The 20,046-nt window shown below is 47.5% G+C and overlaps 2 protein-coding genes across 2 annotated transcripts; one reads left to right on the plus strand and one right to left on the minus strand.

Annotated features, from left to right (window-relative positions):
- Positions 1–1,238: 1,238 nt before the first annotated feature.
- On the minus strand, positions 1,239–8,563 carry LOC119464341 (DNA repair protein RAD51 homolog 1). The gene is made up of 5 exons (XM_037725264.2): positions 8,386–8,563; positions 7,938–8,091; positions 5,697–6,227; positions 4,260–4,457; positions 1,239–2,498 (listed from the first exon to the last, which is right to left on the minus strand). Exons 2-5 carry the CDS (start codon positions 8,016–8,018, stop codon positions 2,295–2,297), a joined length of 1,014 nt encoding a protein of 337 aa, XP_037581192.1. The 5' UTR covers positions 8,019–8,091; positions 8,386–8,563; the 3' UTR covers positions 1,239–2,294.
- A 3,542-nt stretch (positions 8,564–12,105) lies between these two features.
- LOC119464342 (neurochondrin) lies at positions 12,106–19,753 on the plus strand. Its single transcript, XM_037725265.2, has 2 exons — positions 12,106–13,150; positions 19,066–19,753. Exons 1-2 carry the CDS (start codon positions 12,281–12,283, stop codon positions 19,732–19,734), a joined length of 1,539 nt encoding a protein of 512 aa, XP_037581193.1. The 5' UTR covers positions 12,106–12,280; the 3' UTR covers positions 19,735–19,753.
- Positions 19,754–20,046: the final 293 nt, after the last annotated feature.

The raw sequence follows: 20,046 nt of genomic DNA on the forward strand, positions 1-20,046 counted from the left end.
CAGATATGAGAAACAGATGATGCCTAATATGCAAACTTAGGCCAGGCATTGAAATACTGTATTTACTTACGTAATGAACGCACTCGCATAATGAACGCACCCCCTAACTTTAGTCGTCATAATTTGGATTTTTTTCTCCCGCGTAATAAATGCACCCTGAACTTGCTGCCGTGAAGTAGGAGAGACACAGTAAGATTCGGCACCCGATATGGCGTCCGGTGGGTACGATTGTATAGGATGCCGTATCGGACGCCGAATTGTACCGTGTGTCTCCTACCTTTATTGCAATCGCAATCATATAGACACTCCAGCGCATTTTTGCCATAGGCGCCGACAATCGCGGGGAGGAAACGCGGCGCAGCAACTGCGCATTACGCAGCCACACGCGCCCTATCTTGTAAGCGATCTGCGTGAGTGAGGAGTTCAGTCTAGGTGCAACGGCGGCTTATACCTTTGCGCCTGCTCCGTTATTTCTGCTCAGTTTGCGTTGAAGCGATACATGGCCCGAAGGTCACTTCGTTCGCTGTTGCTGCCGCGCGTCCTCATGCCAGCGTTTTGACAGCGAGTGTCCACGGTCATCGAGTGTGATTTGTTCATGTTTGCCGGTGCACGCTGGCACCATGCTGGTCAAATTACTTTGCAAGTTTATACGGCCGATAAAACTACTATCCTTACTCATCTGCTATTGCAATCGATGGTCCGCCTTTCGGGCAAAACTGAGACTTTTTTAGAGGTGGCCACGGAAAAAAAAAGTCGCTCAAAAATTTACTCGGAATGGTAGTCGTACTTTACCATTTTTCTGACGGATTTCATTGTGAAAAATTCAATTTTTGTTTACAAAAACCTTGCACCACGTGGAGGGCCTGCGTGGTCGAGGTGGTTGGGGATGATTTTCTCTGCCACCCGCCGACATCGCACGCCGACACCGGATTTTCTGCGACACGGAGCCCTTAACGCTGTTCCGTTAATATATAACCAACATTGCGCAGGTGCACATTGTTCGCGTACTTTGCACAACGTCGTGCGTATAACGATGCTATACACACGACGAAGCATCGATCACCACCGGCAGCCACTCGCACGTTTCGTTCACTGCAAGTGAGCTATTTTGGGCACTTTTTACATTAGGTGTGGAGCATGCATGTTATATTTGTTGTGCTCACTTGTTTATGGCATCGCAGCATTTAAATGTATGCCTAAGGCCAGTAGGTACTGGATTACCAGTTTTATGACACGCTGACTTCTCACTACATTGGCGCACTTGAGATGCATGCCTTTTGGAAATGCGGAATATCACAGTCACATGGGACAGCAGAGACAAGCACTTCAGGTTGTGCCATTGCGATGCATTGTCTTGAAGAAATAGCTGGTAAGTATGTAGGCGGTGTGGTTTTAGATGCGAAGCAGCTTATGGTCGGGGCTATGTCACTCCATCCATCCGTCGTGCGTCCACACCCGCACTGCGCATCCTCCTCCCCCTCTCCTTGTCTTCTCCGACGCTCCTCTCCGGATTGCGCAACGAATGGCAACACCTGCGGCTCCACGCGCGATAATGCGAAGCAGCTTAGGTTAGAGGCGCGACGGTAGGCGCTGCATACTCCGCTGGGGGGCTGCCACAACGCGCAGAAATGTTGTCGACACCGTCGGCGTTTTATCCGCGTTCGCACCGAACGCGTGGCGTTGGTGACTGTTGCCGGTGCCACTGGGGGTGGCTTGGAGGTTTTCAACGAGATCAGCCATTACTCGTCGAGCAGCGTCAGAAATCTTACCTACGCAACGCCGCGATGAGTGCCACGGACAGCGCCAGTGTCGGCACCGTGGTCGACCCCATGGCTGCTTCCCATACTACTCGGGGTTCCCCTACGGGAAGATGGTGTAATTTTTTTTTATAAAGAAGCACTGAATGTGGCAGTGCTACATGTTACGTGTGCAATTTTTATTTTATTTTTCACAGTCCTAAAACGAGCCCTTGTATTATATTGGGTTCTTATGGTAACACTGTTAAGCACTCACGTAAAAGCTCCCACGAAGTACGCATGAAAAGATGCAGACAAGTTTGTTTAGTTAATTAGTCTACATCTCGAAGCTGCGCTGTGGGACTTGATGGCCTTAGTCCCAGCACACAGGCATTTCTGCAGTCGCCACAGCAGGAACGCCAGCCACTTGGCTTCAATGCCAAGCTCAATATGGTGCGCAGCTTGTCAATCATAGGTCACAACGTCCCGTCACACGCCAGTGACAGAGCAGCATCCAACTGTGCAGGACATGCACAGTGTTTACTTGACTAGAAACTGTCAGTCCTTGACATCAGCTATGCCCTGGGGCGTGATGGCAAACATTGCTTCGGCCTCGGGTAGGCACGGCGAGTCGTAGATCTTGCAGATGCGGGTTTCCCCGCGGCCCTTGCGCAGATACAGCCTTGTGGTGGAGGCATGCGCCATGATGTTTCCTCCGATGGGCTTCTTGGGGTCGGCCGAGAACATGGCTGCTCCGTCCACCTGGGAAAACAGTACAAGTTGCTGGTACTATACAATCAAGCCTAAATGCGACAAATTGTCGGACAGAGTAAATTTAAAATGTTTCTCATCTATGCTGCTATTTGTTGCGCGGCTCAATGTAGCAGCATAGTACAGTGTAGGCCGCTTATAACGTGAGTTGCGGGAGTCGTGAATATCTGCACTATAAGGGGTACCGCACTGTAACCAAAACGATTTTCAAGCCCTGCACGTATGCAAAACATGTAGACTAAGCAGCCGCGCGTATGAGAATCGAAGTGTGTGACTGGGAGTTTTGCATCCGTTTAAATTTACGAACATTGAAAGGTTAATGTCCAAGTACCCACGATCTTCGCATGAAGCAGACAAAGTAATAATTTTTAAAAATGTCTCGGGTTCGCCCGAAAGGTGAAGCATCAATTGCGATAGCAAATTTGTAAAGAGCTATAAGGAGTAGGGATAGTAGTTTTATCGGCTGCATAAACTTGACGCATTCGCTTACTAACAGAATTAACAAGCGTGGTGTCAACACGCACAAGCAAACATGAATAGACTCGATGACCGCAGACAACCGCTGTCAAAACGCGGGCATGGGGAAACACAGCCGCCGCAGCAAGTGAAGGCTCGTGCGGTCTATCGCTTCAACGGAAACTGAGCGGCGTAAGCACGGCGCATACAAAGGTCAGAGCCGTGTGGAGATCGCTTTCAAGATGCGGTGCGCGCGACAACACCGACAGCCGGCACAGGCGCGAACGCATTTGTTGGCAGAGTAGAAGCCGCCCCCCTCCCTCCCATGCTGCCTTCCCGCTTTGCTCCTTTCGTGTGGGAGATTGCGTCGCCAGTTCCCCTTGCGCCCAATTGCAAGATACGCATTTGGTGCCACAGCCCAGCGTCGCCCCCCCCTCCCTCCCCTACCTCCACGGCCTTTCGCACGTCCCCCGCGCGCTTTCACTCGCACATGCGGCGACGATTTTATCGCCCTTGGACTCATGCTCCACGTCTCATTCTCCTCTCCCATCGGTGGGCGCACCTCGTTGAGAAGCATGCTCACTAACGTCCTTGTCAGCGAGATTTTCTCGCAGAAGCCGCATTATAACCGGTATTTCGTCTCGCGCATCTGCACTGTAAGCGGTATACGTATACTACATGGAGTGCTATGGGAAAATTAATGGGAGTCTGAAAAGACCGTACTATATCTGGTCCTGCACTATAAGTGGTCTATACTGTAGATGACCATGCGAATAAGGGTGAGTGCCAAAATGTCATGATGTTCTGCTCCTGCAGGATCACCTTCTGCATTGTGACAAACACACCTTCTGGAAGACGGATCAAACAGGTTTGTAGAAAAGCCATTAAATTATTTTGGTCTCTCTGAGGCTTGTCAGTACTTTCTTCTGAGGTTTCTTTATTTAAGACTAAAAAAATTAATAGTTGCTTATGCCTTATCAGTTAAACTGACAAGACATTACTGACAGCTCAAGGTCGCGGGTTTAATCCTGGCTGCAACGGCCACATTCCGATGGGGGTGGAATGCAAAAAAACACTCATGTATCGTGCATTGGGTGCACATTAAAGAACCCCAGTTGATCAAAATTAATCCGGAGCCCCCCACTACAGCATGTCTCATAATGAGATTGTGGTTATAGCACATAAAACTCGAGAATTAATGAAGAGCCACATTGGTGTAAAAATGGCGCTTGAATGTTTATGGGTGTTGCACACTTGGTTCTCCAATTTATACGACCTTTGGTACAGTGTGCTTACCTGAGCGACCACTTGGTTGGTGATGAGCACTGCGACGCCAAACTCGTCAGCCAGCCTCAGCAGCATTCGCAGAAACCGTGCCAGATGCATTTGCCGCGCACTCAGCTCTCCCCGGCCAGAGTAGTCTGTGCGGTACAGCGCCGTGGCCGAGTCGACGATCAGCAGTGCATAACGGGTCTCGGCCATCATGGCTGATGCCTGCACCCCCATTGGTCAAAGTAAAACATTAAGAAAGGTAAAAGTGCCATCCACCCGAATGTAGCACGAAGGAAACCCAATACAAATTTTTCAGAACGTTTTGCGGTTGCAGAAAAATTTGTCCTAGTTCGGGGATCGAACCCGGGACTAACACTTTTCCGACGCAGTTGCTCTACCATCGGAGCTAAACAAAGGGCTAGCCGATCACAGAGCGAGGGTGAATTAATCGACAACTCGAAGCACACAAACACTGAATATGGCAAATAAGTTCCGCGGAATCTCGCAAGGTGGAGGAAGGTGCATGAAAGAAAATTTTTGTTTACCCAAATACACCACAACGCTACAAAGGAAACCCAATACGAGTTTCTCAGAAAGAAAGCCTCGCAGTTGAAAAAAAAAAATGAAAATTTCGTAAAAAATTACTATGTCAGCTAGAGATACTGTATTTAATCGATTCTAATGTGAACTTTTTTTTTCCTGAAAATTTTACAGAAATATGGCATATATGTTATAATTTAGTGCAAATCCAATAGGTGGTGTCCAAATCCTAACCCCAATCTCGAAAGCTGTGCTGTAATGTGGGTGCCTGAAGTTCGTCATTATTGGACTCCACCTATAGCTGGTGTCAAAATTGCACTTCCAGTGACCTCATATTAATGAAAACTGCTCCCACCTGCAACAAGTTGTCTTTTCATCTACTTTCACTTCTCTTTTTTTTTATTATTTCTACATTTGAATTAAAAAAGAACAATAAATTACCCTTTATTTGCAAGAGTATCGTGCGTGTTCTAAGAAAGGCAACACAGCTATTGTAGGACTACTGTTTTACGCTTTTTCTGTTTCCTTTTGGAATAAACACTTTTCTATCAAGGCAGCTTACACAAAGAGCAAAAGCTGGAGATCTGCATAATTTCGCTGCTCAGAAAGTGTGGTGCAATGCAAATGCATTTTTGAGTGTCAGAACAGGAGTCGCAATCTCGACGAATCACCAATTGAAATGCGGATGAACCTCAATACAACAATTGCAGACATAGTAATGAATTATTGGACATAACAAAGTAAATCTAAAACGTTTGTTTCTTGCTGATATCAGCATGTAACAAATACATGCTTATAAACAAGTATTGGATAAGCAATCATATTTTTGAGTCGACTACCGCTTCATTATAACGCGGTTCAACTGTAGTATTTCCCCCCATTCAGCATATACCAATACTTTTCGATAACACTATCGCAGACCTGAATGAGCAGCTGCGTCTGGTGGTCCGAGTTGTATGCACGCGCATAGGCCACATTGTCCAGCACATCAGGTCCCGACAGGCCGTACTTGTCGGCCACGGCGAGTAGGCGTTCGGGCCGGAAGGTGCCCTCCGTGTCGATGTAGAGGCACTTGCCCTCACCACCACTGTGCTCGATGGGCAGCTGGCAGGTGACGGCCAGCATGTGGCACAGCTGCGTCTTGCCCGTGCGGAACTCCCCGAACACCTCCGTAATGGAGCCAGTCTCAATGCCGCCACCGAGCAACTTGTCGAGTTCCTTGGAGCCCGTGGTGATCTGCACGATGTCCGACCGCTTCTGGTGGATCTCGGTGGCTGTGGTGAAGCCAAGCGGCACCATCTTGGCTGCCTCGGCCAGCAGCTTGTCAGCCTTGGCCTCGCTGATTCCCTTGATGGTGAGCAGCTGCTTCTTGGGTGCGTATGCCACTGCCTCAACAGTGTGGAAGCCAGCCTCTTCAAGCTTGCGAATGTCTGCTGCTCCAATACCATTGCCCTGCATTATCACGGACCATCAAGGGTTGCTCAGTTAAAAAAAAAAAAAAAAACATCCAGATACCATGTACTTGAGGGATTGGTGTAAGCGAAGCTTTGACGAGCCAACACGACAAAACATTGCATCACAATAGAACACACACAGCAGATTTCGGCAACAAACGTGTCCTGTTACATTATCAGCCACAATGGTGTACCTTACAGAGCAAAGGTATGTTTTATTTGGGGGCAATATTCTTGAGTGAGCACTTTTGGTGACACTATCAGCTTCGCAAGATTTCACGTGACCTGGAACTGGATGTGTTGAAGTAAACCGCCAGGAGTGTTCCTGGCACTGGGCCAAGGTAGCAAGCTTAGTACAGCACCAGAAATGCTGTCAGCCGTGTACACCGACGCGTTCGGTGCCAAGTCGGACCTCGCGAGAGTGATTGTATCACCAACAGCAATAGCTTCTACTCAGAAAGACAGACAGACAACCACCGGCATGACGCACCCAATCACAGGGAAGTAGGCAAAGACAAGCTTTGCTTTAACACTAAAGGCTCTTCACAAGAAACAAGCTTAAAGGACTTGCGATGGCAAGTTAAGAGCTTTTCTTTTATTTTTCTCTTTCTTTTTACGGACAGTGCCACTGATACATATGTTCTTGATCATTAATCGCTGCTTCAGGTACACATTGACAAATTTGTGCAATCAAGGTACAGATACTGCAGGCCATGGTGAAGCATCTGTGATGTGGCATGTTATGTGGCAACATCTAGCACACACTTGGCAAATGACAGCTGTTACCTTTGAGATTCAGTGCACACCTGCGCATCTTTTTTAATGTGTCTGTGTGTGTGTGACTGAACATATGACACAAATGGCTTCAGACAAGATAACAAAAACCAGTGCAAGCACTAAGTCTAAACAGGCATGGCAAGCAAAACGCCAGCAAAGTCCACAGCCTAAGAGGTGCATGATTCACAAGAGACTTCACAAACCAATGCAAACACTAACTTGCTATTGTAAGGAAAACTAGATGGAATTATCTAGATGGATAATTTTCAGCAAGTTCCACCTGCATGTGACATAATTTAAGGTCTCAGTCTAGCACTGGGCTTTGACGTCACACTTCTGATGACTGGCCAAATGATTGTATCAATAAATAATGCAAAGCAAAACTAATTCAAATAGAAAAAGAGCTCACTTTCAGCTTTCCTTTAGCCAGTGTTAGCGAAATTGCATGCAATGAAAGCAGTTGCTGAAAATCTGGCTCTGTGTGTTAATGGCAATCATGACACCTTGGTGAGCATCTTGTTGCCAAATATTAATGACGTGCCATATGTTTCTAAGAAAATCCGCAGGCAGTGTTCTTTTGTACGAACATGTTACCAAAACCTAGACCCGCGGTTTGATACATGCCCGTAGCAACTGCAATTGCACTAAACGTAAGGTGGAATGGCGGCTGTCAAAATCACTCATCCTAAATTAAAGCTGCCCGCCAAGTTTCTCTGGCAAAAATTCTAGTTTGAAAAAATACGATCCGGCCAGCTGTACGCTGACTAAACTGACTTGCTTAGTGCAGTGGAAGAGACAAAGCTTTCTTAGCCCAGCAATTCAGCGCACCTGTTGAATTACTAAAACAGGGCTTCCTGGGAAATTACGAAGCCAATTACGAATGCACAGACACTAGATGACACCAGATTGTAGGCCGAGCCCACCTGCTTACCTCTAACTTCTGGATTTTCAACGGCCCGAAGCTTTCGGCCTCTTCATAATCCACTACGTCTCTCTCTTGGACATCCGTCATCTTGGCACTCAGTCCGGTGTCGCAGGAACGCGGCCCACACGAGGCAAAGCACAACGAGTTTGAGCGCTGGTAGCTGGAAAAAAGACACAAAATAGTGTACTACGCCTCTAACGCGAGTTGATCGCACGCAAATGCGGGCTCGTAGTTGCCGCTTCGTTTTACATAAGTTGACCAAAGTTGGCGACAAAACGTCACGAAATCGTTCCAGTTAAGCAAACTAAAACAAAACAAAGCATACTACGTTTATTTGGTACAGAGCGAACGCTGGACAAACTTTCGCATCAGCCGTCTGGTATCAGCTGCAACTTTCTACGTGATTTCTACACTTCGCGCACAGCTTCTACTGTTACGAAAAAGGGCAACGTACCGTCTACCGATGTTTTCTGCGTAGAACAAATTCAAGAAGATATCAACGCTCTGCTTGAGAAGGATTTACACATCGCGGCTAGTACACGCGGAAAACAAGTCAGAACGCGAGCGCGAAGATCCCGCCATTCAGAGATAAGTGCGGCAAACAGAGGCAAAAGGCAGAAAAGTGCAGCGTCGCCGCGAGGGTCGCTACCAGATGTATGAATCTTGTGTTGAAATCTACCTACCTGCCAAATGCCAAAAAGTTATTTGTCAAAAGTAATGGAATAAATCTAAACAACAGGCCAGCAGCTAAATTTGTCGTTGACGCAACTGCAGTGAAAAAATGCCATGCAACTGTGGACCCATGTGTGGACCAAAAGCCTGTATTTTTTTAATGCCAGCCCAGTTGCGCCAAAACCGGGATCACTGAGATGGCGCCACTTTTCCAATAGTTGGTCACAGTTTATGAAAACATGGTTAGGGTCACGTCAACTATTTTGTTGACACGTCATACAGAAGGCAAGAATCAAACACGAAGCAGCAGCAGCTCACAGCTAAAGTTGCCCATGCTATAGCAACAATAGGTAATGTGGCTCCCACCACTGTGGTGGCTCCCACCGTTACTAGGTTACTTTGGTGGCTCCCATGCATTGCGGAGCGACTAGGCAGACATTCAACCAAGCTAGGATGGATGGATGGATGGATGGATGGATGGATGGATGGATGGATGGATGAGGCTGAACCCTTTAAATCGGGCGGTGGCATACGCCACCTAGCCATGACCATTAACATGATTTGTACTTTGTGGTGGGTGAAATTTCACCCCTGCCTTAATTTTATCCACCAATCAGATAACCTCTGCTTGGTTATTTCTACCCGCTTAAAGTCTATTTTGCCTTCACTGTCCCTAAACCCCAATGCTTTGAAAAAATCAGCCCCGTTGCCTTGCACTGTAGGGTTAAGCCCCTTACAGAAAAGTATGAGGTGTTCAGCCGTTTCCTCTTCTTCTCCACACGCACAGCACAACGTGTCTATACCTTGGTACTTGACTCGGTACATCTTAGTCCGCAATACTCCCGTCCTGGCTTCAAACAACAAAGAGCTTCCCCTAGAATTATCGTAGATATTTTCTTTGGCAATTTCTTGCTTGAAAGTTCGGTATGTGCCCAGTGCTGATTTCGTCTGCATCCCTGCTTTCCACAGACCCCTCTCTGTTTCCTTAACCTTTTTCTTAACCGCTGTTTCCTGGTCTGCACCCCTCCTGCAGTCCAAATATTTGATTGACAGTTTTCTGGTCAGCTTCCTCCATTTTGCATCAACATTCCTCATGTACAAATAACTGAAAACTCTCCTTGCCCACCGCTTTTCTGCCATCTCTCTCAATCGCTCCTCAAATTCTATCTTGCTGCTGGCTTCCCTGCCCTCGAATGACGTCCATCCCATGTCACCCTGTACCCCCTGATTTGGTGTATTTCCGTGTGCTCCCAGAGCCAGTCTACCTACCCCTCGCTGCTTAACTTCCAACCTTGCTCGAACCTCTGATCTCATGCACAGGACCGCATTGCCGAAAGTCAAACTAGGGACCATCACCCCTTTCCAAATCCCTCTCACCACTTCGTACCTATTGTAATTCCACAGTGCCCTATTTTTCATCACAGCTGCATTTCTGCTACCTTTAGCCGTCACACATTTTTCATGTTCCGTTAGGTACTCAGCCCCATTGTTTATCCACACTCCAAGATATTTGTACTTATCCACCACCTCCAGCGTAACCTCCTGTATTCTATGCTCGCTGCCCTGATTATCATTAAAAGTCATGACTGCCGATTTTTCTTTACTAAACTTCAAACCTAAGCTATCTCCCTCTTTACCACAGATGTCCATTAATCTCTGCAAGTCTTCCTTGCTGTCAGCCATAAGTACAATGTCATCTGCATACATCAGTCCTGGTAATGACTGTTTAATCCATTCTCCCTGCTTGAAATAGGAAAGGTTGAAGCCAAGTCCGCTCCTCTCTAATTTTTTCTCTAATCCTTGTAAATACAGCATGAACAACAGAGGTGACAGAGGGCACCCCTGCCTAAGCCCCTGCTGTATCTCTATAGGCCCAGATACCTTGTTTTCCCATTTTATAAGCACCCTGTTACTTTTATAGATATCTTTTAAAAGATTTCTTACTCCATCTTCCACCTCTAGAGTGCCCAGTATGTCCCACAAATCCTTTTGGATTACACTGTCATAGGCTCCCTTGATATCCAGAAAGGCAATAAGCCATAGGGGCCTGTGTTCCTTTTCTGCTATTTCAATACACTGTGTCAATGAGAACAGATTATCTTCTATAACCTTCTTTGTTAGAGTGCACCAACGCAACGCCTCCTATAATAATGAAACTTTTGCGCACACAACACGAAACCACAACGAAGAAGTACACAAGGACTAGCGCACTTGTGTACTTCTTCGTTGTGGTTTCGTGTTGTGTGCGCAAAAGTTTCATTATGATGCCAAACCAACTAGCCCGCCTATCCGTTTTAATGCCTCCTATAAAGTCTTTATTGATCCTTTTCGCGGCGCTCCCATGGGCGCTGCCATGTTTGCTCACGCCGGCGCGGCGCAGCAAACCGCTGTTTCGACGCGTATCGTAAACGGTGACTGCGTGCACGACACGAAGCTTTGACCACAGCTTTAGAGGACACGTAAGTGCTTTCAGAGCTCATTGCGCCTTTCCCAAACGGCGTGAGCAGCGTATACGGTGCTCGTACTAAAAGCGGGGCTAGAAATGTATTCCAAGCTGTCCAAATTTTCTGCTTATGAATTAAATCGGGATCAGTGTGCTCTGCGTTCTTTATTTGGCAAATATTTTGAACCAGCGGCTTGTCATATTTCTGACTTAGTTAACTTCTTCGGTGCGGCCACTATCTAATTGTTTATTTTCAGCGTAATCACTCGCGGGTGTGCTCTGCTGCGATAAATTTGTTCTTGCCGTGCACAAAGCTTGGAATTTAAATGTTCTGTACTTTGCAGTAGCTCGTAGCAAAGACATATTATCGCCAGTCCCTCGCTTACTCTGTGGACCGTCACGAAACATTCAGCTTCCGACATTCGTGTCTTGTCGGTGTAGTCGCCGTCACTCATGCTTCGGCACATTGATTCAAGTGTGCGCCTATTCACTCACGCGTTGGCAATAGGGGCGTAAGTTTTCGTGCTAGTGAGGGTGGATGTGTGTAGATAGCGTGAGGGGAAACTTACTATGCCAGTAAGTGGCACTACTTCATTTAGTAACGAGCGGTACTCACTCCCAAGTGCCTACGTTCCGGAGTTGAAGTCCTTTCTTTGGAGGTTAGCTATACAGCGCAGGCGGATGAATTATATTTTTTTTATCCTTGAGGAAAGCCGTGCATTGCGAAGGGCGGCAACACAGGCAGTCCTTGTGTAGCAGCGGCGACACAGGTTCATTCCATTCATTAATATGTGAATCACTATTTTTGCAGCGAACTACCGCACACGTCTTCCCTTTATCGTTACACATTTTGCAGTATGATTTGGGCACAGTGCATTAGCGCACACCCAGTTGCATTTTCGTCAGCTGATCCCACAGTAGCAGGGTAGAAGCAGTAATGGTTTCGTATTCGTGCGCATTCGCTGAGCCGAAAGTGCCATCTCGTTCTTGTAGAGCAAACTGCTCCGCGAAAAGGGTCAATAGGAGGCGTTGAGTGCACTCTTGTTCTGTGGCTTAGCCGGAACAACGGCCGAAACTAGTCGAAACAAGCCAAATAATTTCAAAACATGGAGCCATGGAGCTTCGTCGGCTTCGTACCGTGTGCTGAAATATTCATTTTACCTCAGTCTGCCTAATTATCCAGCTACGGAGTGCGACTTAGAAAGATCTGAGAGGTAGCGACAAATCGTACAGAATGAGCGCGGAAGAGCGAGAGACTTCGCCGACAAAAGATAAGTTGCGTGTGCTAAACAGCACGCTGCGCGCTCTACGCTCGTCCACTTCGGACGTCGAGAAACTGGCAGCCCTGCTCGTCCTGACCAAGGCGGTGGACGCTTCTTCCGTGCAACCCAAAAGCAAGCGAAAGCTGCTCGACGCCATCGGCGTGCCCTTCATCGTGAGGATGCTTCAGTCCGACACGGACACCTTCCGCGTGCTGGGCGCCGACATGACGTGCGCGTTCGCGATCGAGCAAACCCTGTGCGAACCGCTGCGACCGGCGCTGGACGCACTCGCAGGGTCATTGGCCGACCTCGGGGTCGCGACGGGAGTCGAATGCGCCTCGCGGCTTGTTCTGCACGAGCCGGGGTGCCGGGCGCTCGTCGACAGCGGCCTGCTAAAGGCGCTGGTCGAGCTGTCGCCAACAGAGCTGGGCCAGCTGGGCTCCCTGCTTACTGCCCTGGCGACCCGTCTGCAGTCAGCCGAGGGTCGAGGGTCGGCCGGTGATTGCCGTGACGAGGCCACCTTGCTGTCGTCGGCACGTGCTTGCGTTGGTCGGGCCCTGACGGGCAGGCTGGGCGCAGACGCGCGGCGCGGTCTGTTCGCGCTGCTCGCGTCGCTGGTCGAACGTTGGGGGCTGCGGTCGCTGGATGCGCCGACCGTGGCCCTGGCCGCTGTTGAACTGGAGATGCAGCTGTGCTCTCAGGGGCTGCCGCCGGACGCCGAACTCGTGGCCAACTGTTGTCTCCTGTTGGAGGTGGCCGTGGATGACGCTGTTGCGAGCGGCAAGCTGCCGCCTGCTGCCGCCGATCGCGTTCCAGGTGCTCTGCTTGTTTTTCTGGACGAGGTGAGCCTGCCGCGCGTTTGTGCTCCCCCCCTTCCCCACAAGCACACGCACATACACATTTTTAAAATTTTTTTTCCCCACTGTAGGTAGAAAGCTCATTGACAGTTAAGGGGTCTACGCAGGCATCAGTACACCATGTTGGTGGCAGATGTGTTTAGTAAGCTACAAATAACAAAGCAAAATAAAACACTAGAAGCAGGACAGGGAACTCTGTAATATAGCTGTACTCTTGCGAAATGTGAAGCCTTGACTACAGTTGTACAGGCCGTTCAAATAGTGATTTCCGTGTTATCGAAATAATCTGCGCGAGCTTCTGTAGCTAAAGGAGTGTAAAGCTATCCGTGTGGCAGTATGTGCCAAGAGAGGCTGTATTTAGTCCACAGTCACTTGTAAGCATGCCTGTGCAATAGGACGCACGCTGTTCATGCACTCGGTGCTCTGTTTCATAGATGGCAAGCAACGTTACAAAGGCTGGGGAGGCATCTCTTAACTGCTTGCATTTGGGCGACCACTAAATAGTGTGTCACGTATAAAAGAAAGACATAGGCATACTATGTGTAATTTGATGTAATTGATGATGTTTCTTATCTTTATGTCACAAAATAAGATGTAATTGTCACATGGAAATTGCTGCAGATCTGAAGTTATTTACTACCGAATGAGCGGAGTGTCACAAGTTTTCTGCAACCAGTGGCCACAGCACACCGCTTTCACTTGTGAGTAAAACATAAGTTGCATAATGGATGCACAAAGTTGCATATATAATACATTATTTGACATAACCTTACGTCCACAAATATATCAAGTAGTTATTCTGTAAAAAAATGCTGCAGATAGAAAAATTGGCAGAATCCACAATGACAGTCAACAGTAAAGTGTTTACCATTGAACCAGTATAGTGACATATTGCCACCGTTGAAACAAGTTATCTGTGAGGCATGTACTGCAGCGGAACCCCTCTTTCGTGCTTCCCTAAGAACATTCGGCACCATCTAGCAAAGTCACTGCGAAGCCTGCGCCTGCCCTCCAAAATGCACAGCGTGCCTGTGCATGGGCAAACGCTGAGAAATGCATCATGCAGCAACTGGGATCCTCTCCCGTGCTTTTTTATGAACCTTTAATTCATCCCCAGCATTGCTGAACAAACGTCACATGCAAACAGTATTGACCGTTGATCACCTTTCTTAATCCTTCCCATTCTAAGAGTTTGAATACTTCTTCAAAGCATGCGGTGTGTAGCATTTGAGAGATTGTGTCTGCTTCACTGACCCCTTTCTTGATAGGTATATTCACACTTTTCTTGTGGAGTATTAACGTAGCTCTGGAGTCTGTATCAGAAGGGGCCATCGACCTCCGGGCTGGTGGTCTCCAGGGCCTCGTCCCTCGAGGCGAGGCCTTCTCGTCAAACCAACCGCTCGCAAGAGCGCATGTCCAGCGTCTCACAAGAGGCGATGGACACAACAACCGGCCAGACGGCACCACCAGCACCTCAGGAGCGGCGAGAATCTCGCGATCGCTCCAAAAAAGAAAAAGCCCGCATCACAGGGCCCGACAAGGGCTCTGTAGCTTAAGTTGGTCTCCTTTACACACAGCACAAAAAACACTTTCAACATGAAGACACAAATAATACAGTGGAACGTCAGAGGACTCCTACACAACCTCGATGACGTCAAAGAAATCCTACACAAGTTTAATCTGAAGGTGCTGTGTGTTCAGGAGACACACCTTAAATCTACACAATGCAACTTTCTCTGGCAATACGGCATCTTTTGCAAAGACCGCGATGACACCTTCGTGTCATCCGGCGGTGTTGCTATCGTAGTTGACAGAGGTGTTGCCTGTCAAGAACTGAAACTTTGTACGCCCCTAGAGGCAGTTGCTGTCCGAGGGGTATTGTTTGACAGGCTAGTCACTGTTAGCTCTATATACATCCCTCCTAATTATCAACTTAATAAAACTGAATTTCAGAACTACATAGATGAACTTCCGGCACCATACATAGTTGTCGGAGATTTAAACGCACATAACACATTGTGGGGAGACTCTCATTGCGATGCGAGAGGACGCCTAATTGAAAACTTTCTCTTTTCTTCAGGAGCATGTTTACTTAATAAGAAAGAGCCAACTTACTACAGCATGGCGCACAACACATACTCCTCCATAGATTTAAGTATGGTGTCGAGTACACTGATTCCGTACCTGGAGTGGTCCGTTCTGAAGAACCCTTTTGGGAGCGACCACTTTCTAATCATGTTAAAACTGACAAAACAAGATCTATGTTCCCCACACATTCCCTGATGGAAGGTTGACTCGGCTAACTGGGAACGTTTCCAAGAACAAACGTATTTAAGCAGGGATGATATTGCCTCTTTAAATATAGACGATGCTGTAGCATATATAACGGGCTTTATAATTGAGACTGCCACAACATGCATCCGTCAAACTAACGCACTGGCTAATAAACGTCGTATCCCGTGGTGGAACGAAGAATGCAAGGAAGCACGGAAAAATCAAAACAAAGCTTGGCGACGCCTTCGCGACTCTCCAACCGCCGAAAACTTGATTAGTTTCAAACAAAGTCCCAGGGTAGAAGAACACGTCGACGTGCTAAAAGGGAGAGTTGGGAGAAGTACATCTCCAGTATAAATTCTTACACGGATGAGACGAAAGTGTGGAATCGAGTAACTAAATTAAAAGGCCGGGAGGTACACCCACTCCCCTTAGTAAGTACTCAAGGAGAGAGCCTGGAAGATCAGGCTGGTTGTCTGGGTGAGCACTTTGAATATATCTCCAGTGCGTCCCACTACGTAGAGTCGAATCAGTGGTCACTTCATCTGCAGCGGTCATACAGCAGTTTTACATATTTTCTGAAAGTACAAGCAAACATTGAACATCCTTCTTATTCAACTATAAATGACGTGACCGCTGCCACACTCTTCCATAATCGACCTGCAGCGAGAAAGCCGTTCTCTTTGCGTGTGAGGAACCTCAGTGAGGAAATGGGTGTTCCGCTGCTTGAACAATGTCCTATGGCTCCAGCGAAACTGTTGCCGCCGTGGCAGTGGCAGCCCATAGAGTGTGACACATCGTTCGTAGAGGTTACTAAACACGCGCCAGAGGCACACATTAGAACGAATTTCTTAGAACTCCAATCTAAATACTCGTGTACGGAGTTTTACACAGACGCTTCCAAGTCACATGCTGGGGTATCTTATGCAGCCATCGGTCCATCATTTTCGGAATCCGGTGTACTGCACCCGGAGACAAGTATCTTTATGGCTGAGGCCTGTGCAATATTATCGGCTGTAAAGTATATAATGAAATCAAAACTTAAAAAGACTATCATATTTACAGACTCGCAAAGTGTTGTGAAAGCATTGCAATCACTCTGTAAACACAAAAATCCTGTACTTAATGAGCTCTATTCCATTCTGTGTAAAGCACATATATCTAAACAGCATGTGATTATATGCTGGGTGCCGGGCCATAGAGGCGTCGAGGGTAATGTTCGAGTAGACCAAATGGCCACATCAGTTACATCTCGGGCATTACATCTCCCTACAGCTGTTGTTCCTGCAACAGATTTGAAGCCTTTCCTGCGAAAGAAACTGCGAAGCCACTGGCAACGCTTGTGGGATGCGGAAAGAAATAATAAGCTTCACTTGATAAAACCACAGTTAGGTTTCTGGCCCCCAGTAACAAAAACACGATGAACTGATGTCCTGTTCTGTCGTCTAAGAATAGGACATGCACATGGTACCCACAATTTTTTGCTTACTGGTGATGAACCACCAACCTGTGGTAGACGTGGTGAGAGGCTGACTGTCCTCCATATCCTCGTGGAGTGTCGGGAAGCTGAAAGAGAGAGAAAGAAATATTTTCCTCAAGCATACCAGTATCATGTGCCTCTTCATCCCATTATGTTTCTTGGTGAAGAACCGCTTTTTAACGCCAAAGCAGTCGTCGATTTCTTGAACGATGTGGTCCTGTATGTTATTAGCCCATTAAGGTCGTAGTGCATCCTCTCTCCAGAGGATGCCGCTGTGATAGTAGTTTTTTATAGCACATGCCTCCAGGCCCTTGTGGTTCAAGGGCTCTGTTTAGGCAGTAGTGCTTCTTGCCAATTACTGCATCTTAAATATTTTAAATATCGTGTCATTCCCTCTCAATGCATTCTTCATTTCATAGTACACCTCATGTCATTGCCATGATTTTAGTACATGTACATTTTACGCACTTTACAGCGATTATTTTTAGGCCCTTTTACAGGGGGGGGGGGGGGGGGCACGCTTCATCTACTTCTCAGAATTCATTGCTCCACTGCACACTCACAAACACTGGCATGGCGCTCTTTGGCCATAACTGGCCCTTGCGCCATAAAACACCACACATCATCATCATCATCATCTGGAGTCTGTATCAATGTTTGCTTAGATATTCATGTACGCTTCCTATACTCCATGGTATGTAATGTCTCCATGAGTGCTGGTATTTTCACTGAATCAAATGCCTGTTCATAGTCTATGAAAGTCATATAGAGAGGTTGGTTATGCTCCAAAGATTGCTCAATTACCCGATTGATTACACGAATGTATTCCATTGTAGAGTAGGCCTTCCTGTGCATGTAACACGTGCAAATTAGTATCGAAGTGGGCAGCCAGAGAACTGGCATGTTGCTACGCAGTCATGGTAATTGACAGGAGCCATCCGGTAAACTTACCAGAGCCCAATAAATTCTGCGCATGCACAGTTGTGTTAGCCAGTAACAGTAAGACTTGTTTGGATCTGGTTCTGGGGTTCATGGTTCGGACTGAGGTGTCACTCAGACGGTCGTTCGCCTACACCTCTGAGGCACCTTAAACATGTTAGCTGGCCTGTGCTATACCGGGGCGTCGCGCTGGCTAAGCGGGCCCACGCCTTCGTCCGTATCTATCGCCTAGAGTTGCCTGTTGGTGAGGAGATGAGGTTGAGAGGTTGAAGGAAATGATAAACGGGCTTATTTTACATATTTACACAACTGGATCCAGATATGAGAGCTCACACCATGTAGGAGCACTTTAAATGTCTGAGCTTACTACATGTCAGCACACACATCACGACCAAAGGTATCTGCTTTTCGGTTTCATTGTTTTCGTTTCCCTTGGTCGTTTTCTCTTGGTAACTAGGCGAGGAAATCTGATGACTGAGTCTCAGCCAATCATAATGGTCGAACTGTTCGCAAAACCCCACCCATGGTCACACCACCTTGCTGGACTCTGCTTGATCTAACAAAATACTTGTATAGATTGTGGGTACTCTTGACTCTCTTGTACCCCTTTATGTTGTTTACCCCACATGGCTCTCGCATCTACTGTAATCCAGCTTCCCCATGTAGCTAAGCGCCATCAGCGGTCAGTGTAGGTGCAGAATAGTACAGGAGATGGCACGAGTGTTGCACTGCTAACGCCACCTATCGGCAGGGTTAGTCAGGCACACAGCGAGTAGGCGCTTTCTCTTTGGCTTAAAGTTGACTGTATGCGCAGATATTTCATGCACCCGCTGGCACTTTTCACGGGACCATTCTGCGAAAGGCTTTGGAGTGGGATACCTGGATGAACAAACGCATTCATTCAAACGCACCACCTTTCGTGTGACTGTACATGCAAGCTATTAGGTGTTCGCCATCATGTCCAGCATGGGAGTGAACATATTCACTCAATATCCTGTCGCAGTGAGTCGGGTGAGCCGGCATGTTCTATTGGTAATAATTAAGCTAGCTGGCATTGGTGTATGAAAGGTGCAATAAATGCCCTTGTGATTGTTTGCACTATTGCGGTGTCGTTCCTTTGTGCCAAGTGCACATTTGAGACCCCAGAAGGTTAAGCCTAAAAATTATTTCACTGGCTTTGATAGAGCTTTTGTCTCTCTTTCGACAGGCATTTCAGTCTCCTTCTTGGGGCCCTGGACAAGCCGCAGTGTTGCCTGCTTGCCGTCTGCTGTGTCGCTGGTTGGCAGACGACTCCACGACCATGCGGCCAGAGGTTGGCAAAGTGCTGGCACCGCTTCTTGACGTGGTGGCGTCGAATGAAGCCATGCTACCGCTCATCATTCCTGCACTGTGCCACCTCACAGCTGACGACGCCCTGCGACCCATTGTGCTGCAGTCGCCAGTCTTGGCCCGTCTCTTCGACTACCTCAAGGAGTGGAGTGCCCTGCCGCAGCAGCTGGAGACCTGCACAGGCATCTTCTTAAACCTAGCTGTGCTTGGAGCCGAGATGTTGGACTCGTTTCCTTCTCTGTTGGACTTCTGCGTCCAAAAGGCAATGACTGGTACCGTGCACTCTGTAACACTGAGAGCAAACCTGGCTCTCTTGGGGCTTTTTCTCCTCAGGTCAAAGTTACGTCGGTCAATCCTGACACCTGGCACTCTGGACATGACAGCCTTTGCCGAACATTGCACTTCGCTGTTCAATTCTTCACCTACTCTGCCCGCAAATGATGTGGAGGAATGGAATGAGCTTAGCTCCTTGGGCAAGCAAGTCCTCGCAGATGTTTCGCCCATTTTAAGTAAGTCTGCATTGCGTTCTGGTGTGTGCCAAAAATAAATTCTAAGCCTTGTTATTATTTGCAGTGTCAAGCTTAATTGAAAATGGTGCCACAAAATGTTTGCACTACAGTCTTGCCTTGCAGTTATCCAAAGGTGCCTGCAGTTCAGTGAAGTGGTTTTTAAGCATTGCGTTTGTGCTGTCTACATTGTCTGGAATGGATGCCTTGGTGCACGTGATTAGTTTGGCTGCTGGACAGTACACGTATGCACCAAACAAAAGTGATGATGATAAAATCCTTTTTATTATGGGTGGCTCAAAGGCCTATAGACTGCTCCGCTGGCCCACAAGAAAATTAACACAGATGCACAT

Source organism: Dermacentor silvarum, chromosome 9, assembly GCF_013339745.2.
Source record: "Dermacentor silvarum isolate Dsil-2018 chromosome 9, BIME_Dsil_1.4, whole genome shotgun sequence".
Lineage (NCBI taxonomy): Eukaryota > Metazoa > Arthropoda > Arachnida > Ixodida > Ixodidae > Dermacentor > Dermacentor silvarum.

What these genes read in the sequence shown, in the direction of transcription:
- LOC119464341 (XM_037725264.2), bottom strand. Translation starts at nt 8,018, where the DNA reads ATGACGGATGTCCAAGAGAGAGACGTAGTGGATTATGAAGAGGCCGAA. An exon ending in TGAAAATCCAGAAGTTAGAG is followed by an intron (nt 6,228 to 7,937) that starts GTAAGCAGGTGG and finishes GTGATAATGCAG; the next exon opens with GGCAATGGTATTGGAGCAGC. An exon ending in CCAACCAAGTGGTCGCTCAG is followed by an intron (nt 2,499 to 4,259) that starts GTAAGCACACTG and finishes CTGTTTTCCCAG; the next exon opens with GTGGACGGAGCAGCCATGTT.
- LOC119464342 (XM_037725265.2), top strand. Translation starts at nt 12,281, where the DNA reads ATGAGCGCGGAAGAGCGAGAGACTTCGCCGACAAAAGATAAGTTGCGT. An exon ending in TGCTTGTTTTTCTGGACGAG is followed by an intron (nt 13,151 to 19,065) that starts GTGAGCCTGCCG and finishes CTCTTTCGACAG; the next exon opens with GCATTTCAGTCTCCTTCTTG.